We start from the raw sequence: 20,939 nt of genomic DNA on the forward strand, positions 1-20,939 counted from the left end.
ATTATGACTCGTGAAATCGTAATGACACGATTGCAAACAAACCATACCACGGGCAGGATTTGAACCCGTGGTCAGAGAGTCTCAAAACTCTAGACTGTCGTGTTAGCCACTAGACCAGCTAGCCACAATAAGATTCATCCAACTAGGTATATTTCTATACCATAGGAAGGCTAGCTGGAGATTCGTCTGCAAAAACTTGCATTTGTGGTCACAGTGGTGCCTATGCTAACCTTTCTATGGTGTAGAAATATACCTAGTTGGATGAATCTTATTGTGGCTAGCTGGTCCAGTGGCTAATGTAATGGTCTGGAGTTTTGAGACTCTGACCGCGGGTTCAAATCCCGCCCGTGGTATGGTTTGTTTACCAACAAGTATTATATATATAGCCTCTCCTCACTTAGTGACATTCTCGTTTGTCGACAACTCAGACTTACAATGGGCTCCCTGATCAGTATGCATACCTAAATAATGTATACATATTAGAGTTGATTTCCTCTATTCTGTTTAATACAGTATACAGCACACTACTGTATAAACATTTAAAAATATACCAGAAATGTTATAAATGGTGCAGAGGTTACATTATAACAATATCAAAGATGGTTGACACAAATCTACTTCCATTATAGTATGCTCCTCACTTAGCAATGAATTTGTTTACTGGCGTCGTCTTAGGAATGGAACTCCGTCGTTAAGTGAGGAGAGGCTGTATATTGCTGAAATGAAGACAGAAGTTTTTGGGAAAAAACTGAACAGCTTGTGGACTGCCAGCACAAACAGCCTGGTTGACCATGTGGTCATCAGGGATGCCTGGCCTTTGTCTAGGTTGAAGGGTAGAAAAGCTCTTGTAACCTGTCTCAGCTTATACATGCTTCATGAAGTAATACTTGTTAACTCTGTGGCCCAGTTGGACTTAATACATTAGGTAAACCAAAATAGTTATTGTAGGAACTAAAACTTCAGAAACCTTGTATAATGCCCTCACATGATAACTTTATGCACACATTTCTGAAGATTCCACTTTTGTAGTTGACACCTTGATTCTTTACCTGGCACTAATTTGTTACAGTTGTGGCTGCACATGGTTTCAGGATGTTTACTTCCCTGAACATATCTATGTCCCATTCTTTTCCATACCAGCTTTTTCATCTCTCCCATGCAGTGTTTTCCACACAAATTATAATGCTGAGTTGCATAATTACTTAGGTGAACTAGCAGAAAATTTTCTCGGGTCATTGCAGGTCATTCAGATTTCAGTTATCACAAGGAAATATTCATTTAGATATACTTTTTCCTTCACTAATTTGCTTTTGTTTGTTTGAACCATAAAGAAGCATGTCCAAGAAATAAATTATGTGAACATTTTATGTATATAAGAAAAATTAAATAACTGTTCTCTCTCTAACAGATTTGTAACAGAGAAATGAACTCGGAGACAGCCGTGGCTGAACACTTCAGATCTGGGGGTCATCAAAAGGTAAATTTGTCTAAAATACAACAAAATATTTCATTGCACCTTTTTGTTCATTTGAAAGCTTTGTGAACAGGTTGGTGCATTGCTTAACTTTGAGTGCAGGAGATGGACGAAGGTACGGGGCACTGCAGGTCCTGAAACTTTCAGTGATGCACTGGTAACACTACACACCTCGAAGCATTTGTACACTGCTATGGGGCTTCAATGACGTAGGAAAAATTATCAGAATGAACTTGTGAAGAACAGGGAAGGCCAGAGAACTCTGTGGACATAGAATATATAAGAAAACGTGGCTAGCTCGGCATCACCGTGGTGCGTGGTTTGGTTACATTGGCAAGCATGTCTGGGTGCGCTGACTGACTGCAGCTTCAGCACACGGAGAACAAAACACTTACTGTACTACATAAACGTGCTAAAAACAAACGTAGGTGAAGCTATGAACTGGTACGAGGAGGTTTTACTGGAACTATTCACTGGGGAAAATCAAGAACTGGTGATGAACTGGGAATGTAACAGCAAGGAAAAGAAAAATTTAACTGGGCAACACAAAAAAAAAAAAACTGCACTGGCTGAGGATACGTAGACGTTGAGTAGTTGTAGACACAATGATGAGTCACGAACTGCTGTAGACGGCGTGGGGGCTGAACTGGGCTGGCTTAGGGGCTAAGCCAACTGGGTCCCCACGTGGTTAAGCCGAGTAGAACTTCTTGGAGGAAACTGCGAGGAACACAACACACTGACGGCGAGATGGACATAGTTGTGTAGCAGAAAAGGGTGTAGGAGAAGGTGGGTGTGTACACGCAGAAATGTGGAGCCATGTGAAGCCAACACACTAAAACGACCTCACCTCTACTTCTTGTAGCTGAGAAGGGCATAGGGACGCTGTAGGAGGCAGGAGAATGGTGCTGGAGAGTGCTGAAGGGCTGCAGAGAGGGCAATGAGGTGAACACGTGACTGCGAAGGCTGGAGGTGACGGCGTGATGCCTATGTCCAGATTTTGTGGGAAAAATCTAGGACGAAGATCTATCTCAGGCCCCGTCAAGACGCTGGGAGTAACAGATAACTCTTTAGGCCAGCAGGTGCGTTGGATGATGACGGATGATGTCGACCCCTCCACCCCGAGAGTAGGCTCACAGTGCCAATCCCACTGCTGCCACCACTGTTATTACTGTTCTTGCTGTTGAGCAACGGTTTAGTGCCGATGGAGGTAGCGTAAGTAGCAATAATACGGCCGTGGACTAGTTTGGCTTTAATTATAAAGGAGTGAGTACACAATGGGCAATGTGAGGGAATGACCGATAGCCAGTCCGTGGAGGGGGAGTACTTGTGCCTATCAAGTCGGTCGGCCGGGGAGTGAGGATGAATGGGTCCAGCATCCCACTGACCTGGGTGAGCCTACAGAGGGCAGCACTTAAATGCCACGAAATATGAACTAAGCTGGCAGACGACATAGGCGCTGTGCTGACAGTACAATTAGCTGTAAAACAAATTATAGTTTATTAGTTCTGAACTCATAAAATACAGATTGCATGAAATATTTCTCGTTTAATGCTTTTCTGTGTATTTGATTTAAAAGTGTGTTGTTTCTTTTTTTCCAGAATCGTGACAAAAAGTATCGAGAGAGAGGAGAGAGTAACCTTGATCCTCTGAAGATAAAATATTCTCCTGATTCTTTGCACTACAAACTTGCTTGTAGCCACATCAAACCCCTAGGTACCTTCACTTCTTGTTTTACAATGTTGTATTAAATTCCTCCTTGGAAACACGCAACATTTTTATGTGCAGTAATCCTTGACATACCTCGTATGTAAAATTCACTGTAGGGTCATTGTTTTAAGATTTTCTTAACAAGTCTGTATAATATCTAATTTCTTATAAATTTTCTTGCTTTATGCTAGTGGCATTGGCTTTGTGTAGTGATAGCTAAATTCTTTTGTTGAACTCATCAGAGTCATTTTTAACCCTTAGACTGTCCAAACGTATATACAGTGGAACCTCAAATATCGAACTTTCTTCAGTCCAGAAGGCTGTTCGAGTGCCTTTACCGAATGAATTTATTCCCATCAGGAATAATGTAAATTAGATTAGTCCATTTCAGACCCTCAAAAATACACTCATAAAAGCACTTACAAAAATACACTTACATAATTGGTTGTGTTGGGAGCAGTTCGATTTTTGAGGTTCCACTGTATCTACATTTTCACTGTGAGCACTCCGAATATTTTGATTTTTTTTTCTTTTTTGTTTTTTTATAACCCTTTCACTGTTGGTGCCATAGTATTATGGCTTATGAGCTAGTGTTGGTGCCATGGTACTACACCAAAATTCTAGCAGCTTCAAATCTAGCAGGAGAAAGCTAGTAGGCCTACATGTAAGAAAATGAGTCTGTGTGGTCAGTGTGCGCAGTGTAAAAAAATCAGGGAGCCAATGGTGCATTGTAGGAACTAGAACCACTGTCTCCCAGTGTGTGTGTGTGGGGGGGGGGGTCTGGACCAGTTGGTAACAATTTTAAATGGAAAAAGAACAGTGAAATACTTTATGATGGTTGCAGATATTTATATGGTCGAATTCCACGAATTCGCAACTCTAGATGTCAATTATTTGTGGTTGCAAGGGTCGAGTCACGGTTCCTGGCCCCACCTCTTCACTGCCTGCTACTGGGTCACTCTTTCTGCTCCACCAGCTCTTTATGAGTCTATAAGTTGGGTGGTAGTAGGTTGGTAGACAGCAACCACCCAGGGAGGTACTACCATCCTGCCGCCAAGTGAGTGTAAAACGAGAGCCTGTAATTGTTTTACATGATGGTAGGATTGCTGGTGTCTTTTATCTGTCTCATAAATATGCAAGATTATAGGTACGTCTTGCTACTTCTACTTACACTTAGGTCACACTAAACATACATGTACATGTTTATTTATACTCACTCATCTGAGTTTTCTTTGATTTTATCTTAATAGTTCTTGTTCTTATTATTTTTCCTTTTATATCCATGGGGAAGTGGAATAAGAATCTTTCCTCCGTAAGCCATGCGTGTTGTAAAAGTTAACTAAAATGTCGGGAACAATGGGCTAGTAACCCCTTTTCCTGTAAAGATTACTAAAAAGAATAAGAAGAAGAAAATTGTCAAAGTGGGAAGTCTGAATGTGTGTGGATGTTGTGCAAATGATAAGAAAGAGATGATTGTTGATGTTATGAATGAGAAGCTGGATGTCCTGGCTTTAAGTGAAACAAAGCTGAAGGGGGTGGGAGAGTTTCAGTGGAGAGAAATAAATGGGATTAGGTCAGGGGTTTCAAATAGAGTTAGAGCTAAAGAAGGAATAGCAATAATGTTGAAGGATAAGTTATGGCAGGAAAAGAGGGAGTATAAATGTATTAATTCAAGGATTATGTGGAATAAAATAAAGGTTGGATGTGAAAAGTGGGTTATAGTAAGTGTATATGCACCTGGAGAAGAAAGAAGTGTAGAGGAGAGAGAGAGAGATTTTGGGAAATGTTGAGTGAACGTGTGGGGAGTTTTGAACCAAGTGTGAAAGTACTTGTGGTTGGGGATTTCAATTTTAAAGTGGGTAAAAATGTTGTAGAGGGAGTAGTAGGTTAATTTGGGGTGCCAGAGGTAAATGAAAATGGGGAGTCTGTAATTGAACTATGTGTAGAAAGAGGTTTGGTAATAAGTAATACATATTTTACGAAAAAGAGGATAAATAAATATACAAGATATGATATAGCATGTAATGAAAGTAGTTTGTTAGTGGATAAAAGGTTGATGGGTAGGCTCCAGGATGTACATGTTTATAGAGGGACAACTGATATATGGACCATTATTTAGTTGTAGCTACAGTTAGAGTAAGAGGTAGATGGGACAAGAGGAAAATGGCAACAACAAGTAAGAGGGAGGTGAAAGTGTATAAAATATGGGAGGAGGAAGTTCGGGTGAGATATAAGCAACTATTGGCAGAAAGGTGGGCTAGAGCAAGTATGAGTAGTAAGGGGTTTGAAGAGGGTTGAATCGACAGAACCCACAGGCACAACACCAGACACAAACATCTCTACGACATTCCCCGTGTCCGACTAAACCTTTACAAAAATTCAATGTATGTCAAAGGCCCTAAAATCTGGAACACCCTACCTGAAAATTCTAAAACTGCAAACACATTCATCACCTTCAAAACTACCATCAGAAAACATCTTATCTCCCTGATACACCCTGTCAACTAATTACATGAATACCACCTGGTGGTTAACATTTACACTCACTCACCCATTTGACCATAAACAGAAATATCAATCTTAATCTCAAAATCTTAAAATAATGAATCCTGTGATACTCCAATACTGAAACTATGTATAGTGCCAAAACAAAAGCATTCACATTGCTAAACTCACAAACTAGTATTTAGTCACTTAGCCATAATACCAACTTACCTCATAATTTTGTAATATTTTAAACTTAAGATTTAATTTAAGTCTGCCCGAAATGCCTAGCCATGCTAGGTGTTCTAGTGGTACACTCTGTAATTATTATTTTACTACATGTAAACCACACAATAACCAAATTCTGTAAACTCAGCATTGTAATCCTTATAGAGAATAAACTTTGAATTTGAATTTGAATTTGAATAGTTTTAAAAATGCAGTATTAGAATGTGGGGCAGAAGTTTGTGGTTATAGGAGGGTGGGTGCGGGAGGAAAGAGAAGTGGTTGGTGGAATGATGAAGTAAAGGGTGTGATAAAAGAGAAAAAGGTAGCCTATGAGAGGTTTTTACAAAGCAGAAGTGTGCTAAGAAGAGTAGAGTATGTGGAGAGCAAAAGAAAGGTGAAGAGAGTGGTGAGAGTGAAAGAGGAGAGCAGATGATAGAGTGGGAGAGGCACTGTCAAGAAATTTTAATGAAAATAAGAAACAGTTTTGGAGTGAGTTAAGTTAAGAAAGCCTAGGGAAAGAATGGATTTGTCAGTCAAAAACAGAGTAGGGGAGTTAGTAGATGGGGAGATGGAGGTGTTGGGTAGATGGCGGGAATATTTTGAGGAACTTTTTAATGTCAACGAAGAAAGGGATGCGGTAATTTCATGCATTGGCCAGGAAGGTATACCATCTTTTAGGAGTGAAGAAGAGCAGGATATGAGTGTGGGGAAGGTGCGTGAGGCATTACGTAGAATGAAAGGTGGTAACTGACGGGATCATGACAGAAATGTTAAAAGCAGGGGGAAGATAAAGTGTTAGAGTGGTTGGTATTTTTGTTTAATAAATGTATGAAAGAGGGGAAGGTACCTAGGGATTGGCAGAGAGCATGTATAGTTCCTTTATATAAAAGGAAGGGGGACAAAAGAGATTGTAAAAATTATAGAGGAATTAGTTTACTGAGTATACTAGGAAATGTGTACAGTAGGGTTATTATTGAAAGAATTAGAGATAAGACAGAATGTAGCATTGCGAATGAACAAGGTGGTGTTAGAGTGGGTAGGGGATCTGTAGATCAAGTGTTTACATTGAAGCATATATGTGAATAGTATTTAGATAAAGGCGGGGAAGGTTTTATTGCATTTATGGATTTAGGAAAGGCATATGATAGAGTGGATAGGGGAGCAATGTGGCAGATGTTGGAAGTATATGGAATAGGTGGTAAGTTACTAAATGCTGTAAAGAGTTTTTATGAGGATAGTGAGGCTCAGGTTAGGGTGTGTAGAAGAGAGGGGGACTACTTCCTGGTAAAAGTAGGTCTTAAACAGGGATATGTAATGCCACCATGGTTGTTTAACCCTTTCGGGGTTTCGGCCGTACTAGTATGGCTTACGCGCCAGGGTTTTTGACGTACTAGTACGCATAAATTCTAGCGCCCTCAAATCTAGCAAGAGAAAGCTGGTAGGCCTACATATGAAAGAATGGGTCTTTGTGGTCAGTGTGCGCAGTATAAAAAAAATCCTGCAGCACACAGTGCATAATGAGAAAAAAAAAACTTTGACCGTGTTTCTGGTTTAAAACAGCGACTTTGCACTGTATTTTCATATGGTATTTATTGTTGTATTCTAGTTTTCCTGGTCTCATTTTATAGAATGGAAGACATATTACAGAAATTGAGATGATTTTGACTGGTTTTACAATGAAAAGTATCTTGAAATTGCGCTCAAAGTAGCAGAAATGTTCGATTTTTACCAAAGTTCAAAAGTTAACAAATCATGCTAAGCGTCCAATACGCGTCAACTGGTGAGTCCAATATTCTTTCACAAGTGCGTCAGTATTGTAATAAAGTTGGTAGAATTACCGACAATATGTAAAGTAAAAGGACACAAGTGCAACTAATGTGACATTTATTGTGGCAACGTTTCGCTCTCCAGGAGCTTTATCAAGCCATTACGTTGCCACAATAAATGTCACATTAGTTGCACTTGTGTCCTTTTACTTTACATGCGTCAGTATTATTTATACCATTTCTACACTAATGCAGTAGTCTGCATAACAGTAAATCTTATTTTTCTTGTGAGAATAAGAAATCAAAGTGGAAAGCAAAAGAAATATAAGAGGGGCGTGGGGACATGACTAATGAACAGAGGAAATGTTATTTTAGTGCCAGGAATGTCTTTCTTGTTTATTCTGGACCCTATTTGGAAATTGGCATCTTTTGAAATTTGTGTGAAATTGGCAAAATTGCTAAATTGGTTTCTTGTACTCATTCGATAGAAAAAATGGAGTTCTAGCAAAATAGTTATGATTTTTGTCGACTAGTGCACTTGAATTGGCCGAAAATATGGCTCAGAGTGGGCAAAATTGACTATGCGTAAACATCATCGAGAGCATAATTCCGTAAGTTTTCCATCAAATTTCATACTTTTGGTGTCATTATGATCAGGAAAAGATTCTCTATCTTTTCATAAGAAAAAATATTTTTTTTTTTTAAATTTTGGCAACCCTGAGAACAAGTCTCTGAGAGGGCCTGGCGACCCTCAAAGGGTTAATATATTTATAGATGGGGTTGTAAAAGAAGTAAATGCTAGGGTGTTCAGGAGAGGGGTGGAATTAACCCTTTCTGGGTTGGTGCCGTACTAGTATGGGTTGCACGCCAGGGTTATTGCCGTACTAGTACGCATAAATTCTAGCGCCTTCAAATCTAGCAAAAGCTGGTAGGCCTACATATGAAAGAATGGGTCTATGTGGTCAGTGTGTGCAGTATAAAAAAAAATCCTGCAGCACACAGTGCATAATGAGAAAAAAAAAAACTCTGACCGTGTTTTTGGTTTAAAACAGTGATGTTGCAGTGTATTTTCGTATGGTATTTATAGTTGTATTCTAGTTTTCCTGGTCTCATTTTATAGAATGGAAGACATATTACAGAAATTGAGATGATTTTGATTAGTTTCACAAAGAAAAGTACCTTGAAATTGACCTCAAAGTAGCAGAAATGTTCGATTTTTGCTAAAGTTCAAAAGTAAACAAATCATGCCATGCGTCCAATACACATCAACTGGTGAGTCTAATATTCTTTCACAAGTGCGCTGATATTATTTGTACCATTTCTACACCATTTCTACACAAATGCAGCAGACTACATAAGAGTAAATCTTCTATTTTTTGTGAGAATAAAAATTCAAATGTGGAAAGCAAAAGAAATGTAACAGAGGCCTGAGGACGTGACTAATGAACAGAGGAAATGTTATTTTAGTGCCAGGAATGTCTGTCGTGTTTATTCTGGACCCTATTTGGAAATTGTTATCTTTTGAAATTTGTGTGAAGTATTGGATAGTTGAAATCGGTAAATGGGTGGTTTCTTGTACTCATTCGATAGAAAAAATGCAGTTCTTGCAATATAGTTATGATTTTCGTTGACTGGCACATAGGAATTGGCCAAAAATAGGGCTCAAAGTGGGCGAAATTGCCGATGCGTAAGCATCGTCGAGACCATTGAATTCGCGAGAGCATAAGTTTTCTATCAAATTTCTTACTTTTGGTGTCATTATGATCGGGAGAAGATTCTCTATCATGTCATAAGAAAAAAAAAAACATTTTTTTTTTCAAAATATTTCCGACACTGAGAACAAGTTTAGGAGATGGCCTGCCGACCCAGACAGGGTTAAATTATAGCGAATCAAATACAAAATGGGAATTGACACAGTTACTTTTTGCTGATGATACTGTGCTTATGGGAGATTCTAAAGAAAACTTGCAAAGGCTAGTGGACGAGTTTGGGAGAGTGTGTAAAGGTAGAAAGTTGAAAGTGAACATAGAAAAGAGTAATGTGATGAGGGTATCAAATGATTTAGATAAAGAAAAATTGGATATCAAATTGGAGAAGAGGAGTATGGAAGAAGTGAATGTTTTCAGATATTTGGGAGTTGACATGTCAGCAGATGGATTTATGAAGGATGAGGTTAATCATAGAATTAATGAAGGAAAAAAGGTGAGTGGTGCATTGAGGTATATGTGGAGACAAAAAACATTATCTATGAAGGCAAAGAAGGGAATGTATGAAAGTAGTAGTACCAACACACTTTTAAGAGTGTGAAGCTTGGGTTGTAAATGCTGCAGTGAGGAGACGGTTGGAGGCAGTGATGTCCTGTCTAAGGGCAATGTGTGGTGTAAATATTATGCAGAAAATTCAGAGTGTATAAATTAGGAGAAGGTGTGGAGTTAATAAAAGTATTAGTCAGAGTAATGAAGAGGGGTTGTTGAGGTGGATTGGTCATTTATAGAGAATGGATTAAAGTTGAATAACATGGAGAGCATATAAATCTGTAGGGGAAGGAAGGCAGGGTAGGGGTCGTCCTCGAAAAGGTTGGAGGGAGTGGGTAAACGAGGTTTTGTGGGCGAGGGGATTGGACTTCCAGAAAGCGTGCGTGAGCATGTTAGATAGGAGTGAATAGAGGCAAATGGTTTTTGGGACCTGACAGGCTGCTGGAGTGTGAGCAGGGTAATATTTAGTGAAGGGATTCAGGGAAACTGGTTATTTTTATGTAGCCAAACTTGAGTCCTGGAAATGGGAAATACAATGTTGCCTGCACTTTAAAGGAAGAGTTTGCGATATTGGCACTTCGGAAGGATATGTTGTATATGCTTCTAAACTGTTGTGTTCTGGGCACCTCTGCAAAAACAGTGATTATGTGTGAGAGAGGTGAAAGTGTTGAATGATGAAAGTATTTTCTTTCTTTTTCGGTCACTCTGCCTCGGTGGGAGATGGCTGACTTGTTAAAAAAAAAAAAAAGAGTTTATAAGTCTAAAAGTTTAGACTACAGGTTTATAAGTTTATAAGTCTATAGGTTCATAGGTCAATAAGTTTGTAAGTCTACAAGTTTAGTGTGGCAACTTCCTATGCTGTCCACTTTATAGTTAAAAATCTCCACTTACGATAATACTTCGCAGTCACTGGGAGTGTAGCAGGAAGGCAGGGAATGTAGCAGGAAGGCAGGGGGTGTAGCAGGAAGGCAGGGAATGTAGCAGGAAGGCAGGGGGTGTAGCAGGAAGGCAGGGAGTGTAGCAGGAAGACAGGGAATGTGGCAGGAAGGCAGGGAGTGTAGCAGGAAGGCAGGGAGTGTAGCAGGAAGGCAGGGAATGTAGCATGAAGGCAGAGAGTGTAGCATGAATACAGGGAGTGTAGCAGGAAGGCAGGGAATGTAGCAGGAAGGCAGGGAGTGTAGCAGAAAGGCAGGGAATGTAGCAGGAAGGCAGGGGGTGTAGCAGGAAGGCAGGGAGTGTAGCAGGAAGGCAGGGAATGTGGCAGGAAGGCAGGGAGTGTAGCAGGAAGGCAGGGAGTGTAGCAGACATGCAGGGAGTGTAGCAGGCATGCAGGGAGTGTAGCAGGCATGCTGGGAGCGTAGCAGGAAGGCAGGGAGTGTAACAGGAAGGCAGGGAGTGAAGCAGGCATGCAGGGAGTGTAGCAGGAAGGCAGGGAGTGTAGCAGGAAGGCAGGGAGTGTAGCAGGCATGCAGGGAGTGTAGCAGGAAGGCAGGGGGTGTAGAAGGCATGCAGAGAGTGTATCAGGAAGGCAGGGAGTGTAGCAGGCATGCAGGGAGTGTAGCAGGCATGCAGGGAGTGTAGCAGGCATGCAGGGAGTGTAGCAGGCATGCAGGAAGTGTAGCAGGCATGCAGGGAGTGTAGCAGGCACGCAGGGAGTGTAGCAGACATGCAGGGAGTGTAGCAGGCACGCAGGGAGTGTAGCAGGCATGCAGGGAATGTAGTAGGCATGCAGGGAGTGTAGTAGGCATGCAGGGAGTGTAGTAGGCATGCATGGAGTGTAGTAGGCATGCAGGGAGTGTAGCAGGCACGCAGGGAGTGTAGCAGGCATGCAGGGAGTGTAGTAGGCATGCAGAGAGTGTAGCAGGCATGCAGGGAGTGTAGAAGGCATGCAGGGAGTGTAGCAGGCGTGCAGGGAGTGTAGCAGGCATGCAGGGAGTGTAGCATACATGCTGGGAGTGTAGCAGACATGCAGGGAGTGTAGGAGGCATGCAGGGAGTGTAGCAGGCATGCTGGGAGCGTAGCAGGAAGGCAGGGAGTGTAACAGGAAGGCAGGGAGTGTAGCAGGCATGCAGGGTGTGTAGCAAGCATGCAGGGTGTGTAGCAGGAAGGCAGGGAGTGTAGCAGGAAGGAAGGGAGTGTAAGAGGCATGCAGGGAGTGTAGCAGGAAGGCAGGGAGTATAGCAGGCATGAAGGGAGTGCAGCAGGAAGGGAGTGAGTGTAGCAGGCATGCAGGGGGTGTAGCAGCCATGCAGTGTGTAGCAGGAAGGCAGGGAGTGTAGCAGGCATGCAGGGAGTGTACCATGCATGCAGGGAGTGTAGCAGGCATGCAGGGAGTGTAGCAGGCATGCAGGGAGTGTAGCAGATATGCAGGGAGTGTAGCAGGCATGCAGGGAGTGTAGTAGGCATGCAGGGAGTGTAGCAGGCATGCAGGGAGTGTAGCAGGCATGCAGGGAGTGTAGTAGGCATGCAGGGAGAGTAGCATGCATGCAGGAAGTGTAGCAGGCATGCAGGGAGTGTAGTAGACATGCAGGGAGTGTAGCAGGCGTACAGGGAGTGTAGTAGGCAAACAGGGAGTGTAGTAGGCATGCAGGGAGTGTAGTAGGCATGCAGGGAGTGTAGTATTCATGTAGGGAGTGTAGCAGGCATGCAGGGAGTGTAGTAGGCATGCAGGGAGTGTAGCAGGCATGCAGGGAGTGTAGTAGGCATGCAGGGAGAGTAGCATGCATGCAGGAAGTGTAGCAGGCATGCAGGGAGTGTAGTAGACATGCAGGGAGTGTAGCAGGCGTACAGGGAGTGTAGTAGGCAAACAGGGAGTGTAGTAGGCATGCAGGGAGTGTAGTAGGCATGCAGGGAGTGTAGTATTCATGTAGGGAGTGTAGCAGACATGCAGGGAGTGTAGTAGGCATGCAAGGAGTGTAGCAGGCATGCAGGGGGTGTAGTAGGCATGCAGGGAGTGTAGCAGGCATGCAGGGAGTGTAGCAGGCATGCAGGGAGTGTAGTATTCATGTAGGGAGTGTAGCAGACATGCAGGGAGTGTAGTAGGCATGCAAGGAGTGTAGCAGGCATGCAGGGGGTGTAGTAGGCATGCAGTGAGTGTATCAGGCATGCAGTGAGTGTAGTATTCACGCAGGGAGTGTAGCAGGCATGCAGGGAGTGTAGTAGGCATGCAGGGAGTGTAGCAGGCATGCAGGGAGTGTAGCAGGTATGCAGGCAGTGTAGCAGGCTTGCAGGGAGTGTAGTAGGCATGCAGGGAGCGTAGCAGGCATGCAGGGAGTGTAGTAGGCATGCAGGGAGTGTAGCAGTTATGTATGGAATGTAGCAGGCATGCAGGGAGTGTAGTAGGCATGCAGGGAGTGTAGTAGGCATGCAGGGAGTGTAGCAGGTATGCAGGGAGTGTAGTAGGCATGCAGGGAGGGTAGTAGGCATGCACGAAGTGTAGTAGGCATGCAGGGAGTGTAGTAGGCATGCAGGGAGGGTAGTAGGCATGCAGGGAGGGTAGTAGGCATGCAGGGAGTGTAGCAGGTATGCAGGGAGTGTATCAGACATGCAGGGAGTGTAGTAGGCATGCAGGGAGTGTAGTAGGCATGCAGGGAGTGTAGCAGGCATGCAGGGAGTGTAGTAGGCATGCAGGGAGTGTAGCAGGCATGCAGGGAGTGTAGCAGGCATGCAGGGAGTGTAGTAGGCATGCAGGGAGTGTACTAGGCATGCAGGGAGTGTAGTAGGCATGCAGGGGGTGTAGTAGGCAGGCAGGGAGTGTAGCAGGCATGCTGGGAGTGTAGTAGGCATGCAGGGAGGGTAGTAGGCACGCAGGGAGTCTAGCAGACATGCAGGGAGTGTAGTAGGCATGCAGGGAGGGTAGTAGGCATGCAGGGAGTCTAGCAGGCATGCAGAGAGTGTAGTAGGCATGCAGGGAATGTAGCAGACATGCAGGGAGTGTAGTAGGCATGCAGGGAGGGTAGTAGGCAGGCAGGGAGTGTAGCAGGTATGCAGGGAGTGTATCAGACATGCAGGGAGTGTAGTAGGCATGCAGGGAATGTGGCAGGCATGCAGGGAGTGTAGTAGGCATGCAGGGACTGTAGTAGGCATGCAGGGAGTGTAGTAGGCATGCAGGGAGTGTAGTAGGCATGCAGGGAGTGTAGCAGGTATGCAGGGAGTGTATCAGACATGCAGGGAGTGTAGTAGGCATGCAGGGAGTGTAGTAGGCATGCAGGGAGTGTAGCAGGCATGCAGGGAGTGTAGTAGGCATGCAGGGAGTGTAGCAGGCATGCAGGGAGTGTAGCAGGCATGCAGGGAGTGTAGTAGGCATGCAGGGAGTGTACTAGGCATGCAGGGAGTGTAGTAGGCATGCAGGGGGTGTAGTAGGCAGGCAGGGAGTGTAGCAGGCATGCTGGGAGTGTAGCAGGCATGCAGGAAGTGTAGCAGGCATGCTGGGAGTGAAGCAGCCATGCAGTGAGTGTAGCAGGCATGCAGGGAGTGTAGCAGGCATGCAGGAAGTGTAGCAGGCATGCAGGGAGTGTAGCAGGCATGCTGGGAGTGTAGCAGACATGCAGTGAGTGTAGCAGGCATGCAGGGAGTGTAGCAGGCATGCAGGGAGTGTAGCAGGCATGCAGGGAGTGTAGTAGGCATGCAGGTAGTGTAGTAGGCATGCAGGGAGTGTAGCAGGCATGCAGGGAGTGTAGTAGGCATGCAGGGAGTGTAGTAAGCATGCAGGTAGTGTAGTAGGCATGCAGGGAGTGTAGTAGGCATGCAGGGAGTGTAGTAGGCATGCAGGGGGTGTAGTAGGCAGGCAGGGAGTGTAGCAGGCATGCAGGAAGTGTAGCAGGCATGCTGGGAGTGTAGCAGACATGCAGTGAGTGTAGCAGGCATGCAGGGAGTGTAGCAGGCATGCAGGGAGTGTAGCAGGCATGCAGGGAGTGTAGTAGGCATGCAGGGAGTGTAGTAGGCATGTAGGGAGTGTAGCAGGCATGCAGTGAGTGTAGCAGGCATGCAGGGAGTGTAGCAGACGTGCAGGGAGTGTAGCAGGCATGCAGGGAGTGTAGCAGAATTGCAGGGAGTGTAGTAGGCATGCAGGTAGTGTAGTAGGCATGCAGGGAGTGTAGTAGGCATGCATGGAGTGTAGCAGACATGCAGTGAGTGTAGCAGGCATACAGGGAGTGTAGCAGACATGCAGTGAGTGTAGCAGGCATACAGGGAGTGTAGCAGACATGCAGTGAGTGTAGCAGGCATACAGGGAGTGTAGCAGACATGCAGTGAGTGTAGCAGGCATGCAGGGAGTGTAGCAGGCATGCTGGGAGTGTAGTAGGCATGCATGGAGTGTAGCAGGCATGCAGGGAGTGTAGTAGGCATGCATGGAGTGTAGCAGGCATGCAGGGAGTGTAGCAGACATGCAGTGAGTGTAGCAGGCATACAGGGAGTGTAGCAGACATGCAGTGAGTGTAGCAGGCATGCAGGGAGTGTAGCAGGCATGCTGGGAGTGTAGCAGACATGCAGTGAGTGTAGCAGGCATGCAGGGAGTGTAGCAGACGTGCAGGGAGTGTAGCAGGCATGCAGGGAGTGTAGCAGAATTGCAGGGAGTGTAGCAGGCATGCACGGAGTGTAGCAGACATGCAGTGAGTGTAGCAGGCATGCAGGGAGTGTAGCAGACGTGCAGGGAGTGTATCAGACATGCAGTGAGTGTAGCAGGCGTGCAGGGAGTGTAGCAGACGTGCAGGGAGTGTAGCAGGCATGCAGGGAGTGTAGCAGAATTGCAGGGAGTGTAGCAGAATTGCAGGGAGTGTAGCAGGCATGCTGGGAGTGTAGCAGGCATGCAGGGAGTGTAGCAGAATTGCAGGGAGTGTAGCAGGCATGCAGGGAGTGTAGCAGGCATGCTGGGAGTGTAGCAGGCATGCAGGGAGTGTAGCAGGCATGCAGGGAGTGTAGCAGGCATGCAGAGTGTGCAGCAGGCATGCAGAGTGTGTAGCAGGCATGCAGGGAGTGTAGCAGGCATGCAGTGTGTGTAGCAGGCATGCAGAGAGTGTATCAGACATGCAGGGAGTGTAGCAGGCATGCAGGGACTGTAGCAGGCATGTAGGGAGTGTAGCAAGATGCAGGGAGTGTAGCAGGAAGGGAGGGAGTGTAGCATACATGCAGGGAGTGTAGCAGGCATGCAGGGAGTGTAGGAGGCATGCAGGGAGTGTAGTAGACATGCAGCGAGTGTAGTAGGCATGTAGGGAGTGTAGTAAGCATGCAGGGAGTGTTGTAGGCATGTAGGTAGTGTAGCAGGCATGCAGGGAGTGTAGTAGGCATGCAGGGAGTGTAGTAGGCATGCAGGGAGTGTAGCAGGCATGCAGGGAGTGTAGTAGGCATGCAGGGATTGTAGTAGGCATGTAGGGAGTGTAGTAGGCATGCAGGGAGTGTAGTAGGCATGCAGGGAGTGTAGCAGGCATGCAGGGAGTGTAGTAGGCATGCAGGGGGTGTAGTAGGCATGCAGGGAGTGTAGCAGGCATGCAGGGAGTGTAGTAGGCATGCAGGGGGTGTAGTAGGCATGCAGTGAGTGTAGTAGGCATGCAGAGAGTGTAGTAGGTATGCAGGGAGAGTAGTAGGCATGCAGGGAGTGTAGCAGGCATGCAGGGAGTGTAGTAGGCATGCAGGTAATGTAGCAGGCATGCAGGGAGTGTAGTAGGCATGCAGGGAGTGTAGTAGGCATGCATGGAGTGTAGTAGGCATGCAGGGAGTGTAGCAGACATGCAGGGAGTGTAGCAGGTATGCAGGGAGGGCAGCAGTCATGCAGGAAGTGTAGCAGGCATGTAGGGAGTGTAGCAGACATGCAGTGAGTGTAGCAGGCATGCAGGGAGTGTAGCAGACGTGCAGGGAGTGTAGCAGGCATGCAGGGAGTGTAGCAGAATTGCAGGGAGTGTAGCAGGCATGCAGGGAGTGTAGCAGGCATGCAGGGAGTGTAGCAGGCATGCAGGGAGTGTAGTAGGCATGCAGGGAGTGTAGTAGGCATGTAGGGAGTGTAGTAAGCATGCAGGGAGTGTTGTAGGCATGTAGGTAGTGTAGCAGGCATGCAGGGAGTGTAGTAGGCATGCAGGGAGTGTAGTAGGCATGTAGGGAGTGTAGTAGGCATGCAGGGAGTGTAGTAGGAATGCAGGGAGTGTAGCAGGCATGCAGGGAGTGTAGTAGGCATGCAGGGAGTGTAGTAGGCATGCAGGGAGTGTAGTAGGCATGTAGGGAGTGTAGTAAGCATGCAGGGAGTGTTGTAGGCATGTAGGTAGTGTAGCAGGCATGCAGGGAGTGTAGTAGGCATGTAGGGAGTGTAGTAGGCATGCAGGGAGTGTAGTAGGCATGCAGGGAGTGTAGCAGGCATGCAGGGAGTGTAGTAGGCATGCATTGATTGTAGTAGGCATGCAGGGAGTGTAGTAGGCATGCAGGGAGTGTAGTAGGCATGCAGGGAGTGTAGTAGGCATGCAGGGAGTGTAGTAGGCATGCAGGGAGTGTAGTAGGCATGCAGGGAGTGTAGTAGGCATGCAGGGAGTGTAGCAGGCATGCAGGGAGTGTAGTAGGCATGCAGGGAGTGTAGTAGGCATGCAGGGAGTGTAGTAGGCATGCAGGGAGTGTAGTAGGCATGCAGGGAGTGTAGCAGGCATGCAGGGAGTGTAGCAGGCATGCAGGTAATGTAGCAGGCATGCAGGGAGTGTAGTAGGCATGCAGGGAGTGTAGTAGGCATGCATGGAGTGTAGTAGGCATGCATGGAGTGTAGCAGACATGCAGGGAGTGTAGCAGGTATGCAGGGAGTGTAGCAGGTATGTAGGGAGTGTAGCAGGCATGCAGGGAGTGTAGCAAACATGCAGTGAGTGTAGCAGGCATGCAGGGAGTGTAGCAGACGTGCAGGGAGTGTAGCAGGCATGCAGGGAGCTTAGCAGAATTGCAGGGAGTGTAGCAGGCATGCAGGGAGTGTATCAGGCATGCAGGGAGTGTAGCAGGCATGCAGTGTGTGCAGCAGGCATGCAGAGTGTGTAGCAGGCATGCAGGGAGTGTAGCAGGCATGCAGGGAGTGTAGCAGGCATGCAGGGAGTGTAGCAGGCATGCAGGGAGTGTAGCAGGCATGCAGGGAGTGTAGCAGGCATGCAGTGAGTGTAGCAGGCATGCAGAGAGTGTATCAGGCATGCAGGGAGTGTAGCAGGCATGCAGGGAGTGTAGCAGGCATGTAGGGAGTGTAGCAAGATGCAGGGAGTGTAGCAGGAAGGGAGGGAGTGTAGCATACATGCAGGGAGTGTAGCAGGCATGCAGGGAGTGTAGCAGGCATGCAGTGAGTGTAGCAGGCATGCAGGGAGTGTAGCAGGCATGCAAGGTGTGTTGCAGGCATGCACGGTGTGTAGCAGGCATGCAGGGAGTGTAGCAGGCATGCAGGGAGTGTAGCAGGCATGCAGGGAGTGTAGCAGGCATGCAGGGAGTGTAGCAGGCATGCAGGGAGTGTAGCAGGCATGCAGGGAGTGTAGCAGGCATGCAGGGAGTGTAGCAGGCATGCTGGGAGTGTAGCAGGAAGGCAGGGAGTGTAGTAGGCATGCAGGGAGTGTAGTAGGCATGCAGGGAGTGTAGTAGGCATGCAGGGAGTGTAGCAGGCATGCAGGGAGTGTAGCAGGCATGCAGGGAGTGTAGCAGGCATGCAGGGAGTGTAGCAGGCATGCAGGGAGTGTAGCAGGCACGCTGGGAGTGTAGCAGTAAGGCAGGGAGTGTAGTAGGCATGCAGGGAGTGTAGCAGTAAGGCAGGGAGTGTAGTAGGCATGCAGGGAGTGTAGTAGGCATGCACTGAGTGTAGTAGGCATGCAGGGAGTGTAGTAGGCATGCAGGGAGTGTAGGAGGCATGCTGGGAGTGTAGCAGGCATGCAGGGAGTGTAGTAGGCATGCAGCGAGTGTAGTAGGCATGCAGGGAGTGTAGTAGGCATGCAGGGAGTGTAGTAGGCATGCAGGGAGTGTAGTAGGCGTGCAGGGAGTGTAGTAGGCATGCAGGGAGTGTAGTAGGCATCCAGGGATTGTAGTAGGCATGCAGGGAGTGTAGCAGGCATGCAGGGAGTGTATCAGGCATGCAGGGAGTGTAGTAGGCATGCAGGGAGTGTAGCAGTAAGGCAGGGAGTGTAGTAGGCATGCAGGGAGTGTAGTAGGCATGCACTGAGTGTAGTAGGCATGCAGATATGGTAAACACGAGGAAATTAAATCTTCATCTGAGTACAAAACAAATTCTGGCCACAAAATAGAGCGAAACACCAACGTCAAAGACCTGGGAGTGATCATGTCGGAGAATCTCACCTTCAAGGACCATAACATTGTATCAATCGCATCTGCTAGAAAAATGACAGGATGGATAATGAGAACCTTCAAAACTAGGGAGGCCAAGCCTATGATGACACTCTTCAGGTCTCTTGTTTCTATCTAGGTTGGAATATTGCTGCACACTGGCAGCACTTTTCAAGGCAGGTGAAATTGCTGACCTAGAAAATGTACAGAAAACCTTCACAGCGCGCATAACGGAGATAAAACACCTCAATTACTGGGAGCGCTTTAGGTTCCTAAAACTGAATTCTCTGGAACGCAGGCGGGAGAGATACATGATTATATACACCTGGAAAATCCTAGAGGGACTAGTACCGAACTTGCACACGAAAATCACTCACTACGAAAGCAAAAGACTTGGCAGACGATGCAACATCCCCCCAATGAAAAGCAGGGGTGTCACTAGCACGTTAAGAGACCATACAATAAGTGTCAGGGGCCCGAGACTGTTCAACTGCCTCCCAGCATACATAAGGGGGATTACCAACAGACCCCTGGCAGTCTTCAAGCTGGCACTGGACAAGCACCTAAAGTTGGTTCCTGACCAGCCGGGCTGTGGCTCGTACGTTGGTTTGCGTGCAGCCAGCAGTAACAGCCTGGTTGATCAGGCTCTGATCCACCAGGAGGCCTTCACAGACCGGGCCGTGGGGGCGTTGACCCCCGGAACTCTCTCCAGGTAAACTCCAGGCAGGGAGTGTAGCAGGCATTCAGGGAGTGTAGCAGGCATGCAGGGAGTGTAGCAGGCATGCAGGGAGTGTAGTAGGCATGCAGGGAGTGTAGTAGGCATGCAGGGAGTGTAGTAGGCATGCAGGGAGTGTAGTAGGCATGCAGGGAGTGTAGCAGGCATGCAGGGAGTGTAGTAGGCATGCAGGGAGTGTAGTAGGCATGCAGGGAGTGTAGTAGGCATGCAGGGAGTGTAGTAGGCATGCAGGGAGTGTAGTAGGCATGCAGGGAGTGTAGCAGGCATGCAGGGAGTGTAGTAGGCATGCAGGGAGTGTAGTAGGCATGCAGGGAGTGTAGTAGGCATGCAGGGAATGTAGCAGGCATGCAGGGAGTGTAGCAGGCATGCAGGGAGTGTAGTAGGCATGCAGGGAGTGTAGTAGGCATGCAGGGAGTGTAGTAGTCATGCAGGGAGTGTAGCAGGCATGCAGGGAGTGTAGTAGTCATGCAGGGAGTGTAGCAGGCATGCAGGGAGTGTAGTAGTCATGCAGGGAGTGTAGGAGGCATGCAGGGAGTGTAGTAGGCATGCAGGGAGTGTAGTAGGCATGCAGGGAATGTAGCAGGCATGCAGGGAGTGTAGCAGGCATGCAGGGAGTGTAGTAGTCATGCAGGGAGTGTAGGAGGCATGCAGGGAGTGTAGTAGTCATGCAGGGAGTGTAGTAGGCATGCAGGGAGTGTAGTAGTCATGCAGGGAGTGTTGCACTGTAATAAATTTACTAAAAATATAGTAGCCTCAGTAGTAATACAAAAAATAATTTTTTGCCAATTCGTAATGGCAAAGATTGGTATGAGTACATTATAGTGTGTCTGAGTGCAGGGTGAGTGCAATGGTGTGTGAGTGCAGGGGTGTGTGAGTGCAGGAGTGTGTTAGTGCAGGGGTGTGTGAGTGCAGGGGTGTGTGAGTGCTGGGGTGGGTGAGTGCAGGGCTGTGTGAGTGCAGGGCTGTGTGAGTGCAGGGCTGTGTGAGTGCAAAGAGAAGGAGATTTATAAGACCAA

The 20,939-nt window shown here is 46.8% G+C and overlaps 1 protein-coding gene across 1 annotated transcript in view; it reads left to right on the forward strand.

The window, feature by feature from the left end:
* LOC128699918 (uncharacterized) overlaps positions 1-20,939 on the forward strand; it is a 321,982-nt gene that overhangs the window by 115,628 nt on the left and 185,415 nt on the right. Inside the window, exons 5-6 of the mRNA XM_070102480.1 lie at positions 1,409-1,477; positions 3,073-3,187. Coding sequence (XP_069958581.1) covers positions 1,409-1,477; positions 3,073-3,187 — 184 coding nt within the window. The remainder of the gene's footprint in view (positions 1-1,408; positions 1,478-3,072; positions 3,188-20,939) is intronic.

This window comes from Cherax quadricarinatus, chromosome 81, assembly GCF_038502225.1.
Source record: "Cherax quadricarinatus isolate ZL_2023a chromosome 81, ASM3850222v1, whole genome shotgun sequence".
Taxonomy (NCBI): domain Eukaryota; kingdom Metazoa; phylum Arthropoda; class Malacostraca; order Decapoda; family Parastacidae; genus Cherax; species Cherax quadricarinatus.